The sequence below is a fragment of the Malaclemys terrapin genome, chromosome 3 (genome assembly GCF_027887155.1).
Source record: "Malaclemys terrapin pileata isolate rMalTer1 chromosome 3, rMalTer1.hap1, whole genome shotgun sequence".
NCBI lineage: Eukaryota > Metazoa > Chordata > Testudines > Emydidae > Malaclemys > Malaclemys terrapin.
Window position 1 is genome coordinate 14,376,513 of NC_071507.1, and position 24,002 is coordinate 14,400,514.

At 47.9% G+C, this 24,002-nt stretch overlaps 1 protein-coding gene across 1 annotated transcript in view; it reads left to right on the forward strand.

Annotated features, from left to right (window-relative positions):
* Positions 1 to 8,663: 8,663 nt before the first annotated feature.
* COMMD1 (copper metabolism domain containing 1) overlaps positions 8,664 to 24,002 on the forward strand; it is a 121,808-nt gene continuing 106,469 nt past the window's right edge. Inside the window, exon 1 of the mRNA XM_054022074.1 lies at positions 8,664 to 8,908. Within this exon, the coding sequence (XP_053878049.1) occupies positions 8,723 to 8,908 (186 nt within the window). The 5' untranslated portion in view covers positions 8,664 to 8,722. The remainder of the gene's footprint in view (positions 8,909 to 24,002) is intronic.

The following is a 24,002-nucleotide window of genomic DNA, read 5'->3' on the forward strand; positions in this document are numbered from 1 at the left end:
GAAGTATACAATACTCCATTATTTGTAAACAGAAAGATAAACACATCTTGCCTGAAAGAAACCTGTTTCTCACCTTTTGATGACTGGCCCCAAGTCACAGACATTAAGAACATAATTTTTATTATATACACATAACTCCTTACCTATTATCCATACACACATTCTGCAATGATTATGAGGACCAGTGTGACACAGGCTTTCAGTAGAGACATTCTTTGACGTTCTTTGGTAAACTAGTATGTAGATACCAGACCCAGGGGATCCCTGAAACCCTTATGCATCCCTGTGCCCTCTGCTTGTTGGCACCAAGAGGTCCCTGGGTCACAGAGGGATACTGGGGGAAGAGAGGGAATGGGGAAGGGAGGGGTTCTGGGCTGTGTTGCGGTGGCTGGGAATCACATGACCTACAGTGAATTCCTGCCCTGTCCCTGGAGCAAGTCTGGGGGGTTGCAGACCGAAGCTCTAGCCAGGCTTTGCCCCACACTTTGGTGCTAAGCAGATGCTGCATCTTCCCTCCAGCAGGCAGGCCTCAACCCTGGGTTAGTTATAGAATCCATCCAGGTCCCTGGAGTCAGACAGACTCTCCTTTCTGCCCTTGCTCTACATCTTGCCACCGCATTCAGAGTCACCCAGAGCCCGTCAGTCCATGGCTGGGATGGGAGCCCTGGTTCTGGCAGTGGAGGAGAGGGGGCCAGGCACGCCTCCTCCTCCTCCACCTGGAGTTGAGCAGGATGGCAATCAGCAGACAAGTGGCATGGGGTAGGAGCAGGTGAACTTTGGGTGGCCAGGGTTGCTAACTGGGTGGGCCGTGACCAGCTCTGTGTCTATGCCCTCTGTGTAAGAGATGTCACCTTTAGAACTCTTAGCAACTCATAATGGACCAAATTCTGTGCTACATGACTGCAACCCCATTGACTTCAATAGAATTATACTGATGTTTACTCATTCTTGAACTGAGCGGTTAGCCAACATCTAGTGAGTCGTTTCTGTTAGGAGGAGAAATTGATAATGGAGTCAGGTATTTATTTGATGCAATATACACAAAGTTCTGTTTCCCTGAACACAGTAGGAATCAAACAACTGGAAACAGTGTCTTTGCTCACAGCACCACCAACTCTTTCAACCACTAGGCCCAAAAGCTCTTTCTCTAGGCTTCTTCCAGGGCTGTGCTCCCAGCGGCTTGTTCAGGCTCTGTGTCTGTCTCTCTCCATCTTGATTCTCCACTCACCCAGACATACACCCTTATCTCCAGGCAACATTCAGCGAAAATCCCTCCTTCCAAGAAGTTAAAATTCCTAATGGCTTAGCTATGCCTTTGGTTTGGAGACCACTATTGCATCTTATGTTTAACCTGAATAAAGGGCACTTGTTACATTCATCAATTTATGGGGGTTTAATCCATTTAATCTATTACAGAAGGTTTCTAATTACCTTCATCCCTTTGGTGGCCAAATATCAGAAGGGATGTTCTGGTCCCAGCACAACTTTTAGACTTGCTCAGTGGAATCTTGTCACCTTTCTCCTCCCAGGCTGATTATCCTCACCTTCTCTCCCCCAGTGATGATGAGTTCTGCCAGGTTTTTCTGGAACAGAACCTCTGGAAGGTGTCTAAAGGAGACCTAATTAATAACCTACAGCAGACCATGGGCTCCCTACACAGCCTGCACCCAAGAAACCTCCAATTGCCAGGGAACTAGAATAGGAACAGTGAGTGGGGCATCCCTAGCAGAGGGACTTTACATCTGACAACACCTGACAAAAGCAGTGGGAAGGTGAGTGGAAAAAGAGCCAAGAGTAATGGGGAGATAATACAGAGATTCACAGAGAAACACTCAGGGCCAGATCCACGGCTGGTGTTAATTGGCATTGCTCCATTAGCTTCAGTGGAGCTATGCTGATTTACACCATCAGAGGATCTGGCCCCATGTGTTCGCTATTGTTATTTCCTTTTTTAGAAGGCATTAATGACCATGAAATACTGATTATACAGTATTCCCCCCCCCCACACACACACACCCCCAAAAGAGAAAGAGTTATGGTTAAACGTGTGTTTCAGTGGAGCCAAGCTAGTATTCCCCCCAAACTTACACTTTCTTTACAAAACCCTAACCTTAAATAAAATCTCATCATTTCAAAGTCTAGAAATGGAATGATTAAGGGATCCAGCCAGTTTCCCACTGTTTCTCTCACCACCCAACACATACTGCTCATCCATCCTTAATGATGATCCTTTCTTTTGTCTGCCAAGGGCGCATGCTGTGGCATGTTCTGAAGGAGCAAAGAGACTTCAGCTGGACACAGCAGGGGTTAAAGAACACCTGTGGGTTCAGCTAGCCCCGCCCTGTTATACCTGCAGCCAATGCCAGGCCTGAAGAAGGGAGCCTGGCTCAGTCATGGGCTGCCTGGCGAAGAGGCAGGAGCTCTCTGTATGCCTGCCTGAAAGCACAGACCAGCAACCGGCCTGCCAACGCAGCCATTGGAGGCAACTAGCGGGACCCCCATTCGGCGGTCAAGGGCCCCTACCTCTGGCCCCCGGCCAGCCTGAAGGTGCAACCCTTGTGGGGGTGGGAGAGCTTGCTGACCTTGGTGAAGGGACTTCCCAGTCCTCAGTGTCAACCCAGCCAGCCAGGCCCCCTCCCAGCCAGGAGAGGAGCTCCCCTCCATTATCCAAATTGAAGATCCTGACTCGCCTCTCTGATTTTGTGGAGGAGCAATGGGCTGATGATACCCTGAGTCAGGCATATGCCCAGGTGGCGGCACTGAATGGAGAGACTGTTGAACCCCAACAAGTGGGACGGTTCCCACGCTTTGAGAGTCAAGGTGACCGTCGAAAGAGGCTATACTATAAAGGGAAGGGTAACAGCCCTCCTGTGTACAGTACTATAAAATCCCTCCTGGCCAGAGACTCCAAAATCTTTTTACCTGCAAAGGGTTAAGAAGCTCAGGTAACCTGGCTGACACCCGACCCAAAGGACCAATAAGGGGACAAGATACTTTCAAATCTTGGTGGGGGGAAGGCTTTTGTTTGTGCTCTTCGTTTTGGGGGTTGTTCGCTCTTGGGACTGAGAGGGACCAGACATCAATCCAAGTTCTCCAAATCTTTCTGAACAAGTCTCTCATATTTCCAACTTGTAAGTAAACAGCTAGGCAAGGCGTGTTAGTTTTTATCTTTGTTTTCTCAACTTGTAAATGTACCTTTTTGCTAGAGTGTTTATCTCTGTTTGCTGTAACTTTGAACCTAAGGCTAGAGGGGATTCCTCTGGACTCTTTAAGTTTGATTACCCTGTAAAGTTATTTTCCATCCTGATTTTACAGAGATGATTTTTACCTTTTTCTTTAATTAAAAGCCTTCTTTTAAAGAACCTGATTGATATTTCCTTGTTTTTAGATCCAAGGGGGTTGGATCCTGATCCACCAGTAGTTGGTGGGAGAAAGGAGGGGGATGGTTAATTTCTCCTTGTTTTAAGATCCAAGGGGGTTGGATCTGTAATCACAAGGGAATTGGTGAAGAGTCTCTCAAGGCTACCCAGGGAAGGGAATTAGCATCTTGGGAGTGGTGGCAGCGGACCAGATCTAAGCTGGTAGTTCAGCTTAGAAGCTTTCATGCAGGCCCCCACATTTGTACCCTAAAGTTCAGAGTGGGGAAGCAGCCTTGACAGAGCTACTCTCTGTGGATCACTCCACTCAATGCGTGTTCATTCTAGGAAGCAAGCCAGCTAGACAGTAAAGCATCAGAGGCTGCTCCCAATGCTACATTCAGTTTTTCCAAAACTGATGGCCAGAAGAGACCTTTTAGAGCATCTAATCTAACCCCCTGCATGATCACGGGCTTCCTGTATAGTACAATAGTTACTTTTTGGGCACACACATTCCAGAAAGGCATCTAGTCTTCATTCAATGACATCAAGAGATGGAGAATCCACCACTTTCCCTTTTAGTGAGTGCCAGGGGGCTCCATTAGCCTTCCATTAGGTCCCCATTTACAGTGAGCCAGAGCAGTACCTGCAGCAGGGAGCGGGAGTTGCTGATGGCCTCAGAGGCACAGCCCCTGCAGTGCCTCAGGCACTTGGCGCAAGTGCCGGATGATGCGGAGCAGGTGCATTGCTTTGGCCGTGACGTCCTCCTGCTGCATGGGAACGAGAACCTGTCAGAGACTCAAATGCCCCGAGGAATCAGGGGGAATTAAGAGCACCTGGAACCAGCAGCATTTCCACACAGCACCTGCCCACCACTGAGGGATGGATGCCCCATTAACCAGGGCTGCCATCCTGTGGCTTCAGCATTAGTGTCTGGGATGATTTGGGGCAAGATCTCGACCTCCCAGCAACCCACTTCACTGCTGCCAGAATCCCTCCTGCCCACCCCTGCTAGAGGCCCCTCCCTGCCCAACCTGGGTGGGAATGGGAGGAGAGGGTACTGAGAACTTGAGCTCTGGTATGGATGTGGATCAGCTGTCAAGGGCACTGAGGCGGAGGTGGCAGGAGCTCACCCTTCAAGGAGGGGGTTTGGCACTGGAGGTTACTAGAAAGGAAAACAAGACTCCATTCTGGGGGTCAGGAGGTGAATCCATCCCTCAGTGGTGGGCAGCTGCTGTGTGGAAATGCTGCTGGTTCCAGGTGCTCTTAATTCCCCCGATTCCTCAGGGCGTTTGAATCGGTGATCATGCAGGGGGTTAAATTAGATGCTCTAAAGGTCTCTTCTGGCCATCAAGTCTACTAGTTTTGGAAAAACTGAATGTAGCATTGGGAGCAGCCTCTGATGTTTTCCTGTCTAGCCGGCTTGCTTCCTAGAATGACACGCATTGAGTGGGGTGATCCACAGAGAGTAGCTCAAACCTTCAAAGTGTCTGGCCAGCAGCAGGACATTCGCACTTCAGGGGTGGGGTGTGTGGCAGTGACATCACAAAAGCCTTTTGCAGGACCTCAGCCTATTGGTCAAAGGTGGTGGGGAGGTGGTGACCTCACAAACAGATGCTGACATCAGCCTGGCAGGATAGGGGCGCAGGGCCAGGGAAACCTCAGAGACCCCTGTGGCTTTGCTTCAGCAAGTCTCCTTCTCGAGGTCTCTCTTTGAGGACTGGGAGAGTATTAGGGTTCACGTAAGTGAGTGCGAGGAGGAGCCTCTTTTGAGCTTTCTCCTTTCCTTTTACTGATTTTACTAGAAAACAGACGTCCCTGTTTAGAAGGTAAGAGTCTCCGAGAGGTTTGGAACCTGTTCAGTCTGATCCACCTGGTGCCAGCTGAATTCTAGGCATGGAAAGCACTAGTTTAAGTTGGCAGAATTTTATTCCCCACCTGGGATTTTGTCCCATACAATCACTGGGGACATTAGGGTTTGTCCTTTCCCTTTTACCTTTTCCTCCATCCCTCCTTCCTTTCTCTTCATCTCTTCCTTCTTTTGTCTTTTCTCCTGTTCCCCTCCCAACACCATGAGGGGTGAGGCGGGCTGGCTCCAACTGGCTGTAGGATCTGCTGCTGCAGGGGTTGTGGGTTAGGAGTGTTCCTCTTGGGGAGGCAGAGCAGAGAATGAGCTTGGCTGGAGTCAAGTTCTTCTTGTCCTGGTTAATTGGTGACTGGGCTCTTAAGGGGTTCATGCTCCAGCTTCATGCCTTCCTGTCATCCTGGAGCAGCTGGGGAAGCAAGTCCTCATGGAGGGCCCTGCCCATATCCCTGTTCTCCAGGCTCCCTTGGGGACAGAGGAAATTAAGGGTCTAGCTCTAGCTTCAATCCTCTAGCATCTCCTGCAGAGGCGCTGAGGGGAAAAAGAGAGTCCTGGCCCACGGGGGACTGGGAGCTGGCAGGAAAATGCTGATGGAGTCCCCTCTCCCTCCCATTAGAACTGAGCAGAATTCCCCAGGATGGGTCACCACGTGGCACAGCTGGCTCTGTTGATCAGTGACTCAGCCAAGGACATCAGCCGGCAGGGCAGGGAGGGGGTTTACCGGCTCTACCAGCTGCTGCTGCACCAGAGGGAACCCAGCTGGGAAATGGCACCCGATAAAAGAGTGAGACTGGGACCCCAGCCAATTTCTCTGACTGACCCTGGCTGGAGGATGAATCTCTGTCTGTCTCTTTCTCTATTCTACACCCCTCCCTTGCAATTGTGTTGGGCCAGGCACGCAGCGAGGACTCTGCCCACTGTGCAGCCACCAATGGGATTGGAAGGACACAAGCACTGCAACCAGAATGACAAATGTGTGTCTCTCTCTTTCCCAGGGCTGAGCATCCATGAGGCCGAAGACCTGTGGTGCTGGGACTGGCACCAGGACAGCAGGCTCCTGGGCTACAGGAACACAGCCAGGGTGGGGGAGGTAAGGACACTCTGCCAGGGCATGAGACAGCTCAGGGAGTGGGGGTGGCTGGGTCCCCTGCAGTGGCTGCCTCCAGGGGCCACTAGATGGAGATGCTGTTCTAGCCCCAGGAGTTGGAGCCTGGCCCTGGGCAATTTGCTAATGCCTCACATCCTGTTGGTTTTAGGTCTTCGGAAAGTTCTTCTCAGAAGGGCAGAGAAGACTCTTCCTCCGGATGGCAGTGCTGGCCATCCACAACCTCCTGCTGCATGTCCAGGGGCGGCTCTAGGCACCAGCAAAGGAAGCACTTGCTTGGGGCAGCCCATTTGCAGGGGTGGCAGGAATCCAGCATGGCAATTGAGAACCAACAGGGGCCCCTGGGAGCTGTAGTTCGTTGGTTAGCTCCCTGCCTATAGAGCCAGCCCTGGAGCAGGGAAAGAACTACAGTTCCCAGCATTCCCTTGGCCACTACCAACAGGAAAGATGGGGAGGGAGTGAGGAAGCTGAGACCTCATGCTGTAGCCTGCTGTGAATGGAGAGCTGCGCTGTGAGTAGGGATTCCATATTTTAACATTCAAAAAATAGGACACTCCACGGGGAGGGAGGGTAGCCCCACCCTGCCCCCATCCAGTCCCTCCGACTGCCCCCCACAGAAACCCCAACCCATCCAACCCCCCTGCTCCCTGTCCCCTGATCACCCCCTCCCGGGACCCCTGCCCCAACTGCCCCGCAGGACTCCACCCCCTATCTAAGCCCCACTAGTCCTTGTACCCAACTTCCCCCTTCCTGAGACCCCCCCCAACTTCCCCTCTAGGACCCCACCCCCTACCTGTCCCCTGACAACCCCCTGGGACTCCCATGACTATCCAACTGCTGCCTGTCCCCTAACTGCCCCCCAAACCCCTGACCCATCTAACCCCCCTTCTCCCTGCCCCTGACTGCCCCCTCCAACCTCCACCCCATCCAACCCCCCCTGCTCCCTGTCCCTTTACTGCCCCCCCTGGAACCCCCTACCCCTTCTCCAACCCCCCAACCCCCTTACCGTGCCACTCCGACCAGCGTGTCTGGCTTCGTGCAGCGCCAGACACGCTGCTGCTTACATGCTGCCGTGCTCCCCTGCGGAGCCACAGGCTCCCCCTCCCGCCCAGCACCTGCCTTCCAGATTTGAACACCTCAAAATTCAGGAGTGCTCAAGCTCAGTTTGGGCAGCTGTTACTTCATTTCTCCCAAATCAAATATACTGATCCACTGGAACTTGCTGTAGAAAAAGTAGGATAAAATTGAGCAAGAAATGCTTCTCAGTGGTTATTAAGACTGGAATTGCTATTTTCAACAGCCATTGCCTTTTGTTTGTTTGTTTGTTTAAAAGGAAGACAGTGATATTGCACTGGGAAATTCCCCATAGAAAGAAAGAGTGGAACAAAAGAATAATAAAGGCACCTCAACTTTTCCTCATTTATGTAGGACAGTCTTATAATATGCATCCAGATATCCTCCAATCACACAAGCTGAAAATTGATCCACTTTACTGCAGTCCTGTAACCATGTGGGAACTAATCCTGTCTGTGTTCTGTGCACATCTAAAATTCCTGCTGAATGACCTGCCGTGGGAACGAGTTACCAGTGACCCAGGTCTGCGGCGGAAGGAGGGTGCAGGTGGAGTGGGTGATCCCAGGGCTGGGGCAGCAGGAGGTGTGTGTGTGGGTGGGTGGGGCAATGGTGGGGGGTAGGGGGAACCCAGAGCTGGGGCAGCAGGGTGTGTGTGTGGGAGAGCCGAGGGCTGGGGCAGCAAGGGGGTGCGGGTGAGGGAGGTGAGAGCCCAGGGGTGGGGCGGCAGGAGGTGTGTGGGTGGGTGGGGCAATGGTGGGGGGTAGGGGGAACCCAGAGCTGGGGCAGCAGGGTGTGTGTGTGTGGGAGAGCCGAGGGCTGGGGCAGCAAGGGGGTGCGGGTGAGGGAGGTGAGAGCCCAGGGGTGGGGCGGCAGGGGGGTGTGGGTCAGGGGGGTGAGAGCCCAGGGCTGGGGTGGGAGGGGGTGCGGCGAGGAGCGCAGGGCTGGGACGGGGGCAGCCAAAATTTATTTTGCTTGGGGTGGCAAAAAACCTAGAGCCGGCCCTGGTTGGGGGCTGTTGTCTCGGGGTTGTCTGTGGGAGGAGCGGGCTGGGTGGCGGGGGGCTCCAGGGCTGGCTCAGGCTCAGGCCTGGCCCCTTGAGGCGCAGCGGGCTCCAGGGAGAAGAGCCGCTAGGGCGGGGCGGCTGCCAGGGGGCGGTGCTCGCGGGAGCGAAGGGCTCGCTCGGGCCAGAGCCGCGTGCAGAGGCGCCGGCAGGGGTCGCTGTGTCGAGCGCGGCGGGCTCCGTTCATCGCTGGGTTTGTCCCCGGCCGGCCCCCGTCACTTGTAGTCCCGGCGGCCCGCCCGGCGCTCGCTCCGCGGTCCGGCATGGCGGCGGAGCAGCCCACTCCCGAGGGCTCCAAGCCGCTGAGCGGGCTGCTGAGCGGCATCGCGCAGGCCACGTACTACGGCCACGCGGGCATCACCGAGGAGCTGCTGCGGGGCCAGCTCTACCCCGAGGCGGCGCCGCACGAGTTCCGGGCCCTGCTCGCCAAGATGAGCGGCGTCCTCAAGGTAGCAGCGCCCGCGGCCGGACAGACGGGCTGGGGCCGGGGCTGGGGCTGGGACGGACACGCGGGCTGGGGGACCGCGGGGTGGGGTCGGGACGGACAGTTGATGTCAGCGCTTACGGGCGCCACACGGGGAAGGCCTCGTGGGTTAAACAAACCCAACGCCTCAGTCTCCTCCTGAAAGTGCCCCGCGAGCATCCCTGGGACCGAGCAGAGTTTGGGGCTGGGGTTGCCCCGAGGCCCTGGGGATGGGCCCTGAAACCTCAGAAGAGCAGCGGGGTTGGCGCCTGCCCGTTCGCTTAAAAAATAAAAATGCCCCTGCTCCTGTCGGTCTGTTTTTCTGCCATGCTGCAGTTTCAACCGTCCCTAGGAGCTGCGCCCGGGATTTGGGACAAGTTGGTGGGTAAAGCCATGGGACATGGCTGGCGTGGCGTGCGGTTATTAGTGTCTCAAAGATGGATGAAGGCTACGTTTTCTTTTACATGCTCTACTGGTTGAGGCTGGTTTGACTAGCCACTGACTAGACATAACTGGGGCCCTACCAAATTCATGGTCCATTTTGGTCAATTTCATGGTAATAGGATTTTTTTAAATAGTCAATTTCATGGTTTCAGATGTTTACATCTGAAATTTGCTAGTGTTGTAACTGGCGGGGGGTGGGGGGGTCGTGACAACAACAGGGGTCTGTGGTGGGCAGTGGGATTGCCACCATTACTTCTGTGCGGCTGCTGGCAGGGCGCTGTCTTCAGAGTTGGGTGACCAGAGCGCAGCAGCTGCTGGCCAGGTGCCCAGCTCTGAAGTCAGTGTCGCCGCTTGGGGCAGCTCAGAAATGAGGGCCGCAGGGTAATGTGGGGGTCATCACTTCATTCCCAACATAAACTGGGTAGGAAATAAGATATTTTATTTACCTAATGAAAATCTGTTTGCAGTGTATCTCTAGTAGAGGAGGAAAATCTTCATCTGGCATTGGAAGTAGAAATGTTTCTTAGGAATGTATTTTTTAATCTCTAGGTCCTACCAGGTCTAGATCCTACTAAGAAGTTATAGTTATTAGCAGATTGCAGCGGACAGTGATGCTTTGCTTAAGACTGTAATTAAGAGGTATACAATAATCAGCCCATTGGTTCTATCTTCATTTGGCCCAGATGGCTAAATCATTGCTGCCACCTAGTGGGGAAAGTGTTAGATTTCTCAAATTATATTTTTAGGGATTTTTATTAGTAGTACTAATGGCTTTTGGGGATACTCGTATCCAAATGCATTTAAAAACATTAGTTGGCTTGCATACTGTAAACAGTGTTGTGCAATGAATGTTTCTATTGTACTTTTTCCCCTAAACACATTTTTTTATTTTTATGTTTTGTATAAATACAAAAGAAATGTGTTGTACCCTATATTTGTAGCATCACAATGTGTCACTTTTTTATTAGATACTACTTGTATTGTTCAAATGATTGTCTTTCTGAACCGTAGTTGTGGCTCTTGTGGAGTATTTGGAACTGCTATACGTGACTTCTTATGGACCAAAAACTAGCAGGGAAGAATAAATGTAAATGTCTTTATAGATATATTTTTTTTGTTTCTGATTGAAATCGCAAGGTTGAAAGTAGGCATTGTCCAAAAAGATGCTATAAATGGCATCATCTTCTTGTTCCATGTTTTGCTATCAGTTACTTCTGAAATGAAATATCGTCAGTTTACTAGTGAAAACAATAACTTGGTTTCTGTATATGGATATGCGCAACTGAGTATCTTAAATATGAGCTGTTGCTTCAAATCCCATGCCACCCATATCCTAATGGCTGAAATCACCAGCTGCAAAGTCTGCCTTTTTCTTCCATGACTATATTGGCCCTGCAATGCAAATCATAGCAAACTTTGTTTTTGTCAGTAAACTCAGGCCTTATGTACGCTTTTGCCAAATAGTGTTCACATTTAAATAACACTTTAAACTGAGAGTCATGGTCTGGCTACAGAACTAAGAACCAAAAGGTCTTGCGTTCTGATTCCAGCTACTGATTCCCTCGGTAGCCTGTGGCAAGTTTACCTTTCTAACTTAGGGTACGTCTATACTTGCCCGCTGGTTCGGCGGCAAGCAATCGATCTTCTGGGATCGATTTATCGCGTCTTGTCTAGACACTATAAATCGATCCCGGAAGTGCTCGCCGTCGCCGCCGGTAATCCTGCTCCGCGAGAGGAGTATGCGGAGTCGACGGGGGAGCCTGCCTGCCGCATGTGGACCTGTGGTAAGTACCTTTAAGTTCGAACTAAGATACTTCGACTTCAGCTACGTTATTCACGTAGCTGAAGTTGCGTATCTTAATTCGAACTGGGGGCTTAGTGTGGACCAGCCCAAAGTTTCCCTTTATATAAAATGGGGCTATTACCTCCCTCACATGACCTTTGAGGATTAAGGACTGTCCCTTTAGGTCTTTTCTCACATGCACAAACCTTATTAATTTCCCACTACTCATAATTCCTGATAGTGTTTGCAGCACTAGGCTATAATTTTGTAAACCTCTTTGCAGATAGAAACACTATTTATGCTATTTTTTCTGTTTTTGTGGCAGTGAGTAATTTTTGGGATGACCTGGTTATATATTCCCCTCTCTTCCTTCCCTCGCAAATTGTAAATATGGTTTATTGTTATCACATTAATTCTTCCCATTCTGTATTTTTGTTTCTGACATCACATTCTGCTGCAATCAGGATTTTTTAATGGCCTATATTTTGACTGATGGTTCTTGTTCAATTCTTGATTTGTTTTTCTTTATTCTGTGTCTCTGGTTCTGGGTGTGTCCAGTGTACTGTGTATGAGAGCGAGTCTACACTACTGGGCTACATCGGTCCCGCTGCACCGCGTCTGGTGAAGACGTGCATAGCACTGTTGTGGACAGTACTTAAGTTGATGTAAGTTCCGTCGCTCAAGGGGGTGTCTTTTTCACATCTCTGAGTGATGTAAGTTACATCAACTTAAGAGGTAGCATAGCCCAGCCTTCAGGTAGTGAAGATTCGCTAAGTCGACCGCAGATCGCTCTCCTGTCGACTCCGGTACGCCACCGGAACGAGAAGCGTAAGGTAAGTCAACGGGAGGGTTTCTGCCATGGACCCAGCATGGTCTAGACACTGCAATAAGTTGACCTAAGCTACATCGACTCCAGCTACATTATTCACGTAGCTGGAATTGCGTAACTTCGGTTGACTTAATCCCATAGTGTAGACTTGCTCTGAGATTCTTTTCTTGTGTCTGGTCCTTTAAGTCTTGTTTTCAATCTTTCATTGGGCCCCTTTCTCATGTCTCCTCTTTTTTTTTTTTTTCCCTCTCTTTCCTTTTTGTGACTTTTTATACTTCCACTTTTTAATCTGAGTGCCATGGTAGGAAAAGAAAAAGCTGGAAGTGAGTGCAAAAAAAGATGAAATGTAGTATCTTATATGTATATAGCATCATCATTCCCCAAAGACCCCTAAGTTTGTAAAGTGCTTCATCTACTCCGTGTATGTGGATGTAGCTCTGTAGATAATGTTCACCACCATTGAAATGTGGCAGCTATTCAACAGCGCAAAATACTATATTGTAGTTCAGGGCTGGAAGTAAAGAAAAATGTCATATCCAATTGAAACAGCAAGGGAGATTTAGGTTGGCAGAATGTAATTGCAAGAGTTGGAATTTGGCCAGGATACTGGGGTTAACAATGCTTTTCTTATGGCAAGTCCCATGTTTTCTTTAATGACTACATGAGTTCAGATCCTCATTGTTTTTAAGGCAACCCAACTGCGTAGTGCCTATAAAATCATGTTGAGGCATTGGCTCAGTATTGACTCACAGGATAGGGTGTCATTAGCTGAACCTTGAACACTGCTTTCAGCAGCACCAAGAAATATTTGGAAGACTTCAATTACTGATTCAGATTGACTCTTAATTTGTGACAGGTTTCAGAGTAGCAGCCGTGTTAGTCTGTATCCGCAAAAAGAAGAACAGGAGTACTTGTGGCACCTTAGAGACTAACAAATTTATTAGAGCATAAGCTTTCGTGGACTACAGCATCCGAAGAAGTGGGCTGTAGTCCACGAAAGCTTATGCTCTAATAGGTTTCTTAATTTGTGATATGTTCAAAATGGTGCGAGTGGGTTCTACCTAGCTTCCAGAAAATTTTATTTTTTCTTGTTTAAACCATTGCTCTTCACCTATAATTGTCACACTGTTGAGGTTTGTGGGTTGGGAAGATGAGACACGGGGGTGGGGGGAGTTATTTTCCAACTGGAGTATTGGTCCAGATTGGAAGCATCTTTCCCCTCCTTTATTTTTACTTCCCCTTCTGCCTCTCTTCCACCCCCTTGTTGTCCCTATCTTTTCTCCCCATCATGTTTATGCTATACTGCTGCTCTGTATTTGCTTATAGCAGGGTGAAAGTAGGTTAAATTCTGATAATTAATTTGAGATTGTGGTTCTCTCTGCTGCATGTGCATTTGGAGTGGAGTAAAATGTGGAGTGACATGCGAAAAAGAGGTAATGGAGGTGTGGACTTAAGGGTCCCAAGCTCCTCCACTAAACCAGGGATCTCATGATATGTCTGGCCAGTTCCACATGCTCCATTGCCAGATGCTCTCCCTCTCCTTCATTACAGGTTAAATGGTTTGGAAATATCAAGATTTTGCCCTTGCTTGTATCAGTTTACTTCAATGATAATATATCATTGGGCTCAAAACTACACTGGCCAGAAGCCCTAGGTTACTGAGTATAATTGAACAAGAAAATGTTTCAAGGCACTTACATCTGGCAGACCATTGAGAAAGCACGTACAGTCTGTTGTGGGAATGCTAGGGATGGGACTAATTCAGGAGCCTGTGAAAGCTGCACCTTAACTTTCTGCAGAGGTTAATTGGTCAGTATGGGTATGTCTATGCTGCAGTTAAAAAACCCCAGCTGATCCATGCCAGCTGACTTGGAATAGCACTATCTTAGCTTTCCTTAACATTTCTTTTAAAAAGAGCAACATAATAGTTATATCTATGCTTCCTCCTTTTGAGCTCTCTTAGCAGGTTCATAGGTCTTAATCTGAAGATGATGGCCATGGCAACCATCTGAGGGAAATGGTGTGAACAGTTGGGGGAAAGCCAATGAGGGCTTCCTTTTCCTTATTGGATAATGGGTGCTTCAAGAGCAGAGTGGATGACTGGCTCCACCTGAAGATCTGTCATATCATCTCCTTAGCAGTCGTCCAATCAGTTCCCAGATGTCGGCCAGCCATATCTTGATTTTCCATTAACTCCAGAAAATCTCCCTCACAATTGTGATGTTTACAGCAATGCTGGGCATTTCTCACTGATGCTTTACTTTTTTTCCCCCTTCCATTGGTGTGTGACAGGGGATGGGAAGGAACATAGGAATTGCCATAGTGGATCAGAATACTTGTTCATCTAAGAGCACTGGCCTTTCTCTGGCAGTGAAAAGTATCTGAGGCTTCAGAACAAGGCAACCTCCATGCTTCCTTACTGCATAATGCACTTAGTCAACTGGTCAATGCTGTGCACTTTGTACGTAATTTCTCTCTGATACCCACATGCAGTCCAGTCACCTGATGCTGTGAAGCATGAGATTTGATAACCCACATCACTCTTAGGGCAGGTCTATGTTTACAACACTGCAGTGGGTCAGCAGTACTGGTGCAGCTGCATCACTATAATGCTTCAGTGAATATGCTAATATGCCAACGGGAGAGCTTCTCCTGTTGGGGGTAGTTAATCCACCTCCACGAGAGGTGGGTAGCTGGGTTGATGGGCGAAGCTCTCCCGTTGACACAGCGCTGTTTACACTGGGGGTTAAGTTGGTATAACTGCGTTACTCAGGGGTGTGGATTTTTCACACCCCATAGCTACATAGTTATACCAGTGTAAATGTAGAGTGTAAACCTGGCCTAAGATAGTACTTGTTTCTTTTCTTTCTTTTTTTTTTTATGATTATTAATGTTTCTTCTGAGACACAAAATCAGCCACTGTTTTGTTTCTGGAACACGCTTTTTCTCCACTTGTTTGTGTTTTTTCCCCTGATCTCAGTTTTTTTCATAGAGTGCAATTAGTTGTAAATGAGGTAAATGAGCTGACCTTTGTTTCCAGAACCTCAAAACCCTCCTCTAGGGTGTTAGGATCTTGTGAGTTTATAAAAATATTTTTTCAGCCAATTTGGTTTTGTCAGAAAGTAGTGCTTAGTGGCAAAGAGGCCAGTGTTATTGGACTGCATGCACAGAAGAGATCTGTTTTTAGATTTCTCTCTATTTCCTTTTAGCGTCTTTCATCTCTTCATGGCTGAGTTCTCCATAGCCTTCTACACCATAAGGTTACAGAAAAGTTTAGGAACGTGGGCAAATAAAATGATGACCAAACAGTTTGTGGGAGCTCTAATGTGGCCATTGTAACTTCCAGGCACTTCTGTCTCCTAAAGCAGGGGTGGCCAACCTGAGCCTGAGAAGGAGCCAGAATTTTCCAATGTACATTGCCAAAGAGCCACAGTAATACGTCAGCAGCCCCCATCCTCTCACCCCCGCTCCCAGCGCCTCCCGCCCACCGGCAGCCCCACCAATCAGCGCCTCCCCCTCCCTTCCGATCAGCTGTTTCGTGGAGGAGGCATTGTGGGGGCAGGAGTGAGGGCGAGGAGTGAGGGCATGGCAGGCTCAGGGGAGGGGTCGGGAAGGAGTGGAGTGGGGGCAGGGCCTGTGGCAGAGCCAGGGGTTGAGCAGTGAGCACCCCCCGGCACATTGGAAAGTCGGTGCCTGTAGCTCCAGCCCCGGAGTCGGTGCCTATACACGGAGCCGCATATTAACTTCTGAAGAGCCGCATGTGGCTCCAGAGCCACAGGTTGGCCACACCTGTGGTAAAGAGAAAACATTTTGAAGTTGGGACCCTAGTACAAAAATATAATTCAATAAAAGTATAGAGAGACAAGACGGGTGAGGTAATATCTTTTATTGGACCAACTTCTGTTGGTGAGAGAGATGAGCTTTTGAGCTACACAGAGCACTTCCTTAGGTCTGGGAAAGGTACTTGGACCAGTTCTACAGACCTATATCAGTGTAACTGTCACTCAGGGGTGTGAAAAATCCACAATACCTGAGTGATATAGTTATACTTAACCCTGTGTGTAGACAGTGCTATCCCGTCAGCGTAGTAGTGTCTTCACTGGTGCAGCTGCGCAGCTGTATCACTGTACACGAAGACAAGCCCTCAGGGTATGTCTGCACTACAGTGTTAAGCCAACGCAAGTTATGCCAACGATCATAAACCACTATAATTACATTGATTGTGCATGCTCACACAACGTGCCTTGTGTCAGCTGAGTGCATCCACAGTTGGTGCTCTAGCATCGAGAGAGATCAGTGGTAGGTAGCTATCCCACTGTGCAACTTGTGCATGATGAGTGTGGGCTCACCGTACCATGATGCAGTTTTTTCTGTCCCATCATTCCATGGGCTTCCGACTACGTTTCCTGATATTTTTCAACAGCCCCTGTAAACTGTGTGCCCCCCATCTCTGCCTGAAAGCATGGATCCTGCACTGCTCACCAATCTTGTGATGTGTTATATAGTAAATCCTCACGTAACATTGTCCCAGTTAATGTTGTTTCATTGTTACGTCGCTGATCCATTAGAGCAGTGATCTTCAAACTTTTTTGATCACTCACCCCCCTGCCGCTCTGAAGCAAATAAATAAATAAATAAATTCGGACTCCCACCTGAACTGTTGAAGCGAAAAAAAAACCCGCTTGGACTCCCACCCGAACCGCCGAAGCAACAACAACAACAAAAAAACACTCCTCCTGCCGCACACCCCACTTTGGAGACCACTGCATTACAGAACATGCTCGTTTAAAGTTGTGCAATGCTCCCTTATAATGTTGTTTGGCAGCTGCCTGCTTTGTCCACTGCTTGCAGGAAAAGCAGCCCGTTGGAGCTAGCTGGTGGAGGCTTGGAACCAGGGTGGGCTGGCAGCCCACCTATCAGCTCCCCGCTCCCCTAAGTTCCCTGTGCGGCAGCCGCCCAGCAGGCTATCAATTGCTGGGCAATTCAGGTGTCCCTCCCCCACTGCCATGTGCTGCTCCTGCCCTCTGCCTTGGAGCTGCTCCCAGGAGCCTCCTGCTTGCTGTGCAGTGGGTTGGGGGGGGTAGAGGGGTGCTGATGTCAGGGTGTCCACCTCTCCCCACTCCTGTACCCCATCTCCACAGAGCGGGGGGACACACACACAACAGGACTCAGGATGGAGGGAGCTTGCTGGCAGCAGCTGGTGTCTCAACTTGCTGATCTACTTAAAAAGACAGCGTACATAGAGTGGGGTCAGTGTATTTAAAGGGGCAATGTGTGTCTCTCTCTCACACACACATGGCCCACACGGCAGTTTGGATAGTGGAGGGAGTGGTGTGCTCCAGTGGGATAGCGTGGGTTCATCATCACGTTCAGTTTCAACAAGGAATGTTTGCAGCCACTGCCGCATCTATAGTTTCTCCTCCCTCCATTCGTGCTGTGAGTATGAGGCTAGATTAACAACAATGTGTTAACCCTTGAGGGCTCATCCCAGTGGTAGTTCATCATTTAGCAGCAAGGCATTCCCTGGGAAATATCCCACCCTCTTCCACCTTCTGACTTCACCACCTCAACCAAGCTTCACAATCATCATTGCTGTGTGTGTGTGTGTGTGTGTTATATGTTATATATAATATATATGTTATTCCTGCAGCGTTTGTGGTGAAGATGCTCTATGGTGGCGGGAGAGAGCTCTCCCGGCGGCATAAAATACCCACCCCCACGAGTGGCAGAAGCTGCCTTGGTGGGAGAAGCTTTCCCGCTGACATAGCGCTGTACACACTAGAGCTTATGCTGGCATAATTTATATCTCTTAGGGGTGTGGTTTATTCATACCCCTGAGCAACATAAAATTATGACAGCTGTAGTAGACATAACCTCGGAATCACAGCTAAATACCAGGGCGAACAGGTAGTTTAGCATAAGTAGTTAATACATATTCTAAGGCAGTGGTTTTCAAACTTTTTTTCTGGCAACCCAGTTGAAGAGTATTGTTGATGCCCGCAACCCAATGGAGCTGAGAATGAGGGGTTTGGGGTGCAGCAGGGGCTCCGGGTTGGGGGGGGCTCAGGGCTGGGGCAGGGGATTGGGGTGTGGGCTTACCTTGGGTGGCTCCCGGTCAGCGGTGCGGCGGGGGTGCTAAGGCAGGCTTCCTGCCTGTCCTGGCACCACGGACCACGCTGTGCCCCAGAAGCAGCCAGCAGCAGGTCCGACTCCTAGGCAGAGGTGTGCAAGCGGCTCTCACCCGCAGGCACCCCCCTCCCCAATTCCCATTGGCCGGGAACCAGCCAGTGGGAGTGTGGAGCCGGTGCTTGGGGCAGTGGCAGTGCGCATAGCTCCATAGGCCCCCCCGCCTAGGACCCGGACCTGCTGCTGGCCACTTCCAGGGCACAGCACGGTGTCAGAACAGGTAAGGACTAGCCTGCCTTAGCCGGGCAGCACCACCAAAGGACTTTTAACGGCCGGTCAGTGGTGCTGACCCAGAGCCTTACATTCTGTTGCGACCCGCAGTTTGAAAACCACTATTCTAAGGGACCGTGCAAGGTGAAGTGGCCTGTTAACACCACTGTAGTCACGGAGGGGGGGGGGAGAGCTCTGGGTAGCTCGAAAGCTCGTCTTTCTCACCAATAGAAGTTGGTCCATTAAAAGATATTATGTCACCCACCTTGTCTCTGTAATATCCTGGGACTGACACGGCTACATAAACACTGCATACCACAATGGAAGTATAGACATTTTCGGTAATTATATGACTTGCTGTGGAATATTTTGTATTGGAAACAGTTCCATTCTCTTCCTGTAGGTGGCAGTAGAATACCAGCTTTGCCTCAAATGATTGCTTGATAAATATGTTGGAAACAATAAACACTCTTCAAGTATTCTTGTCACTGGATTTTCTGCTTCAGACCAAACTTTGTATACTTTGGCCGCTTAACAATAAAAATATTTCATTCAGCCTTAAGATTCTAAATATTTGGGTTTGTATTTGATTTATTAATATTCATTTCTGCAAATGCTGAATATATGTTAACATTGTAATAAATATTCTGGTATTTCACTGCTAAAATATTAATCAGACTTGTATACAAATTATGTGATAAATAAAAGGCTCTTACTTAAGTTATTAGATGCATCCAACATCCTTGTACGTTTAACTCCTGTTAAATATATTTGTCCCTTTCCTTCTTTATATCTTTTCAGAAGTATTGGAAAGCGTGCCTGTTTCAGTACAGGACTTTGATTCTGATTGTTTAATTTCACTGTTCATCGGTCAAGAGGCTGGTAGTGCCATTGGTATTTTGGCTATATTGTGCCAACAGCATACACAGTTTATGTAACTGCTGTCTTGAGGCCATTCCTATATTGTGACGTGCCCGGTACTTCTAGTGATTATTTTTCTCCCTATCCTTCGACAACATCTCTTAAATAAGAAACCTTTTAATCGAAATGTGATCTAAGGGCATGTGGGGGAGAACACAAAGCCAGTAATGATTAAAACTGTGCCAATACAGAAGTAGCTCTGGAGGAGCTGTGCCACACTTCAGATGCTTGTAAAGGGTGATTTGTTCTATTATGATGTGCTGGCTCTCTAAAGAGTGTCATGCTGCTTCCAGAGACTGATCTCAATCCCTTCCCTACAAAGCTACTGTTGTTTACCCAGAGAGGGGAGTCCCAAAGTATTACTGCTGCCACTTTACTGGGAGCTGTGGTTATGAGTCTATTGATTCTCTTGCAAGGAGACAGTCCTAACGTCAGGGGACAGGGCAGAGAGACTACCATAGGAAATCACTCATTTCCGTGGGCTCCGAGCCTTAAAACTACTCTTCAGGGTTTCTACTGGCAACAGTTTGTGAGGAATAGAGGTATTATGGTTTCCTGTTCAAAGAGGGGCTGCCCCCCAAATGTATTGTCATCCCTCAGCAAACTGAAAAGAAAGAGCCTAGTAATTCATGTAGTTTCTAGATGGCAATTTTCCTGGTGGGGACTGCCAGATTCCAAGGGAAAGATATAGGCTGGATAGCTAGTTCTAGAATCTTGTTCTGCAGCCTAATCCTCCTTTAGATTGAAACTGTAAATTTTACACTGAATGATAAAGTAATAATTCAGCATCTGAAATCTTCTAGGGTGTGTGGTTTCTGTCAGATATTTGCCCTTCCCTCATGCTTCAGAGCACCCTGTGTTTTGGGAAGGCACCACTGACTGAATGACTCTCCTCCCCTCCAGGCTTCTGCAACCTCTGCGGTCTATGAACCACCCTTTTGTATCTGGGAAATCAGTTCTTCTTAAGATAAATGTGACTTGGTTTGAAATCTTATGCAGTCTAGTGATTGGGGAGCATTGTTGCTCAAAGGTGGCTTTGTGCAGACAGGAGGAGTTGTGGAAGTGAAGGGAAATGTCTCAGGGAGGAACCTACATGGGGTTCTGTACGCTACTTTGCATGGGATTCCATGATACTTACAGCTGGCTGTGTGGTCCTGGGCGAGGATGGCCAGTCACATGCTGCTCTACAATTACTCCAGATGGTGATTCCAGCTGCAGCACTGACTGCTTTGAAGTTACTGCAGAGAAGGGGGTCAAAGAGAAAAAAATAGGAAAGTGGAGGAGAAGATTCTCAGGAATGCAAATAACGTCATCACTAGGATTTTGAAACGGAAAAACGATATACTTTAAAAATTACATTAACTGGCCGAAAAGCACATTTATGTACTCATTGGCCCTCTCCAGAGGGATCTCCAGATTATGATATGGAATTGTATAAAATGTAACAAAGTAGTGACTTATTTTTTGAACTGAGTAATTCAGATAATGATCTTAACATTCTGTAATTATACTGGATAACACAGAAGCTAGCAAATTGGTTTCAAGACACCTAGCCCCAAGAGATTTTAATACGGAACATATTGACTTCCTTTTTATGTTTAAAATCCAATTTTATTAGTAGATTCGAACAGTAGAAATCCTAGGTGGGATGACATAATGAACCTACTCTGCAGTTACAAGTAGAGTAAATAAGTTGGTTGTAAATTGTAGAAATGTGTACTGTATGTAAAGGAGACGTTTTCTCTCTAACCACTTACTTTATATACTAGTACACAGTTCATTCCAATGGCTGAGTGCTTGTAATGAGTTACTTTACCTGTTACTGGGTTGCGACAGCTAGTTAACAGAAACGCTACACAAAAGTTTAGGGTAGGAAGTGAGTACCTATGAAGTTGGAAATGCAAGGGAATGGGAAATATTATTACCCAAACTGTAATTTGTCTAGAACAGTAAAATAGCACCCCTGCTATTTTATTTAAAAATTTTATTAGATTGTAGGTAACTGTATGATCAATCTAAAGAAGACTAGATGCAGGTCATCAGAAGCAAGAAAAGCAATGGCAGAGAGGAAGTGGGGAAAAGGAAGTAGAGAAGACTGGTCACAGGGCATTCTGTGAATGGAGAGCATCTAAAGTGGAAATTAGATCAAGAGGCTTACAGCTGAACAATGGTGTATTGATTATACATGTCAATGAAGACCATAAGTTTTGAAAATGTTCTACTCTCAAGTCTTTTATATGTCACCCTTTCTGGGGCTGCCAAATTGCAAAGCTCATTAATTCTCTATAGGTGGGGAAGTTGAGGTCTAAAATATGGTGTGTGTTTTTTAAGTTACTAGGAAGGCACATGAGATGAGGTTTTTACCCACAAAAGCTTATGCCCAAATAAATCTGCTAGTCTTTAAGGTGCCACCAGACTCCTTGTTGTTTTTTTAGAGATGGTGGAATTTCCCAGTGTGAACAGCTGTGGTATGAATAGGTAGAGCCCTGCGTGGATACAAAATTTGTATCTGCATCCAATCCGCAGATATAAAGAGGATATCTGCAGATTTGCAGGGCTCTATTTATAGGACCACAACTTGAAGCTTGAGGGAAATCCCTGGTCATGCTACCTTCCAAAATCATGAGCCATATAGCATTTCCACAGCATGTGTAAGGCCATGTCTGCTTTAGCTGGACAGAAACAGCAGGAATTGTTGTCCTTTATTCCAATTTTATTCATTCTGATTGGAGACCAGTAAAATCAGAGTTGTATTTTCTGTTGTATACGTTTGAGACATAGGTCTCCATTTAATAGGGAGATCATAGTCCACTCAATACTGTAAACTGTAGGTTTCTGTCCATAAGATTTTTTTTAAAGGCTCCAGGCTGACCTCCAGGGTATTGATAATAGAATAAATGGCAAAATCAGGACCCCCATCAAATCCACTCTTGTAAGGTCAACAAGATGGCAACTTCTGCAGCTCCAAGTGCATCCAGACTGAAGGTGTCTGTAACTATCTTTTAATGGTAAGTACTGGCAAAAGAGCTGCTTTTGTTTTTGCAAGCTGAACGGTATAACAAGCTCTGAATACAAGGATACCATTGGTACAGAGCGGAGTGAAAATGACCCTAAGCAGGTACTCCTTCCATATCAAAGGCTTCCCCCTTACAAGGAAATCTGGGTTGACCCAAAGAACTTCTGTATATAACATGGGGTGAAACTTTAGAACCCTGGCTAGATCTATTCAAATCTTTCTCATGGGCATAACAGTGGGAAATATCGTGGAGTAACAACGTTAATACTGAAGTAAATGCCGTAGGACCTTTAATGATTGCAAACTGTCGGAACTTTGGTTTTATTGTATTCTCAGCTTCACCGTGCCCTTTAGCACTACCCAGGGGCATTAATTCATTCTGCGATCAAGACAAAATGTTTATTACTGAATTAGTAACTAGTTATTTGCAGTACTTAGGCATTCCCCTAATCACGTTCCAGTTAATTGTGTGAACTTTGAGAAACAGTTTGTGACCTTCATTTTATTCATGGGTGAATTTTAATGGCCATGAAAACGAGTGACTAATGTATTAGCTTGAACATGGCATGGTATGGACAAGCATTACACAAGCACTTATACCAATGTACCTGCTCCAGAACAGGGTATCTTAATCTCTGATTGCCATCAAGAACGAATTGTGTGGTACATGTTGTGATTTGAACAAATTGGGAAAAGGCTGATCTCACTGTACACACTTTTTCCAGGCAACCTACATGTTATTTAGGAATCTGGTGGCTTGTATGAAGGGTCTCCAAAATTAAAAGGCTGATGCACTAACCTATGGTGCCACTTAATTGGAAATGTGCTATTTTTCTCTGTTATAGCCTAATTCCATTTGTGTTCTTGTGTGTCATCTGATGTATCTATGGATTTATCAAATACATGTCTGGTTAGCAGAGAGAAGGGGATAGCCAGAATAGCAGTATTTCCTGTGTCCTAATGCAGCGAGGCATGGGAACTGCTTTGGCCCTATTAGCTTGTATTGCGCTGTAGTGTTTTCTGTCTTTCAAGAAATGTATAGTTGTGCCAAACATACTTTATTTGATTTGATTTAAATTCTTTAAAATTACTGTAAAAAGCCCAAGTGACCTGCTGTTGATGATGTGAAGTACGTATTCTTAACAGATGAATTTCCTCATCAGTTTGTCATTGCTAAGAAGTTGGATTCTCTTTTAGCAGTGCTTTATACCCTGCTGATTTTGTCTGTCCCTAAACATACATCCTCTTTGGGCTTGTGCAATATCAATTTGTAATGTTTCTGATTAGTAGTACCATTAACATGAACAAAATCAGCATGTTTCGCACTTACTTTTAAATGTTAGAAAATTGTTTGTTTAGTACAGGGATGGGCAAACTTTGTGGCCCAAGGGCCACATCTGGGTATGGAAATTGTACGGGAGGGGGTGTGGGCTCTGGTTGGCGGTGTGGGCTATGGGGTGGGGCAAGAAATGAGGAGTTCCAGGCTGGGGCAGGGTGCAGGGGGGGAGGGCTCCGGCTGGGGGTGCTTGCTCTGGGGTGGGGCTGGGGATGAGGGGTTTGGGGTGCAGGAGGGTGCTCCGGGCTGGGACCCGGGGGATCAGGGCAGGGGGTTGGGGCGCAGGAGGGGATCAGGGGTGCAGTCTCTGGGCAGTGCTTACCTCAAGCAGCTCCCAGAAGCAGCGGCATGTCCA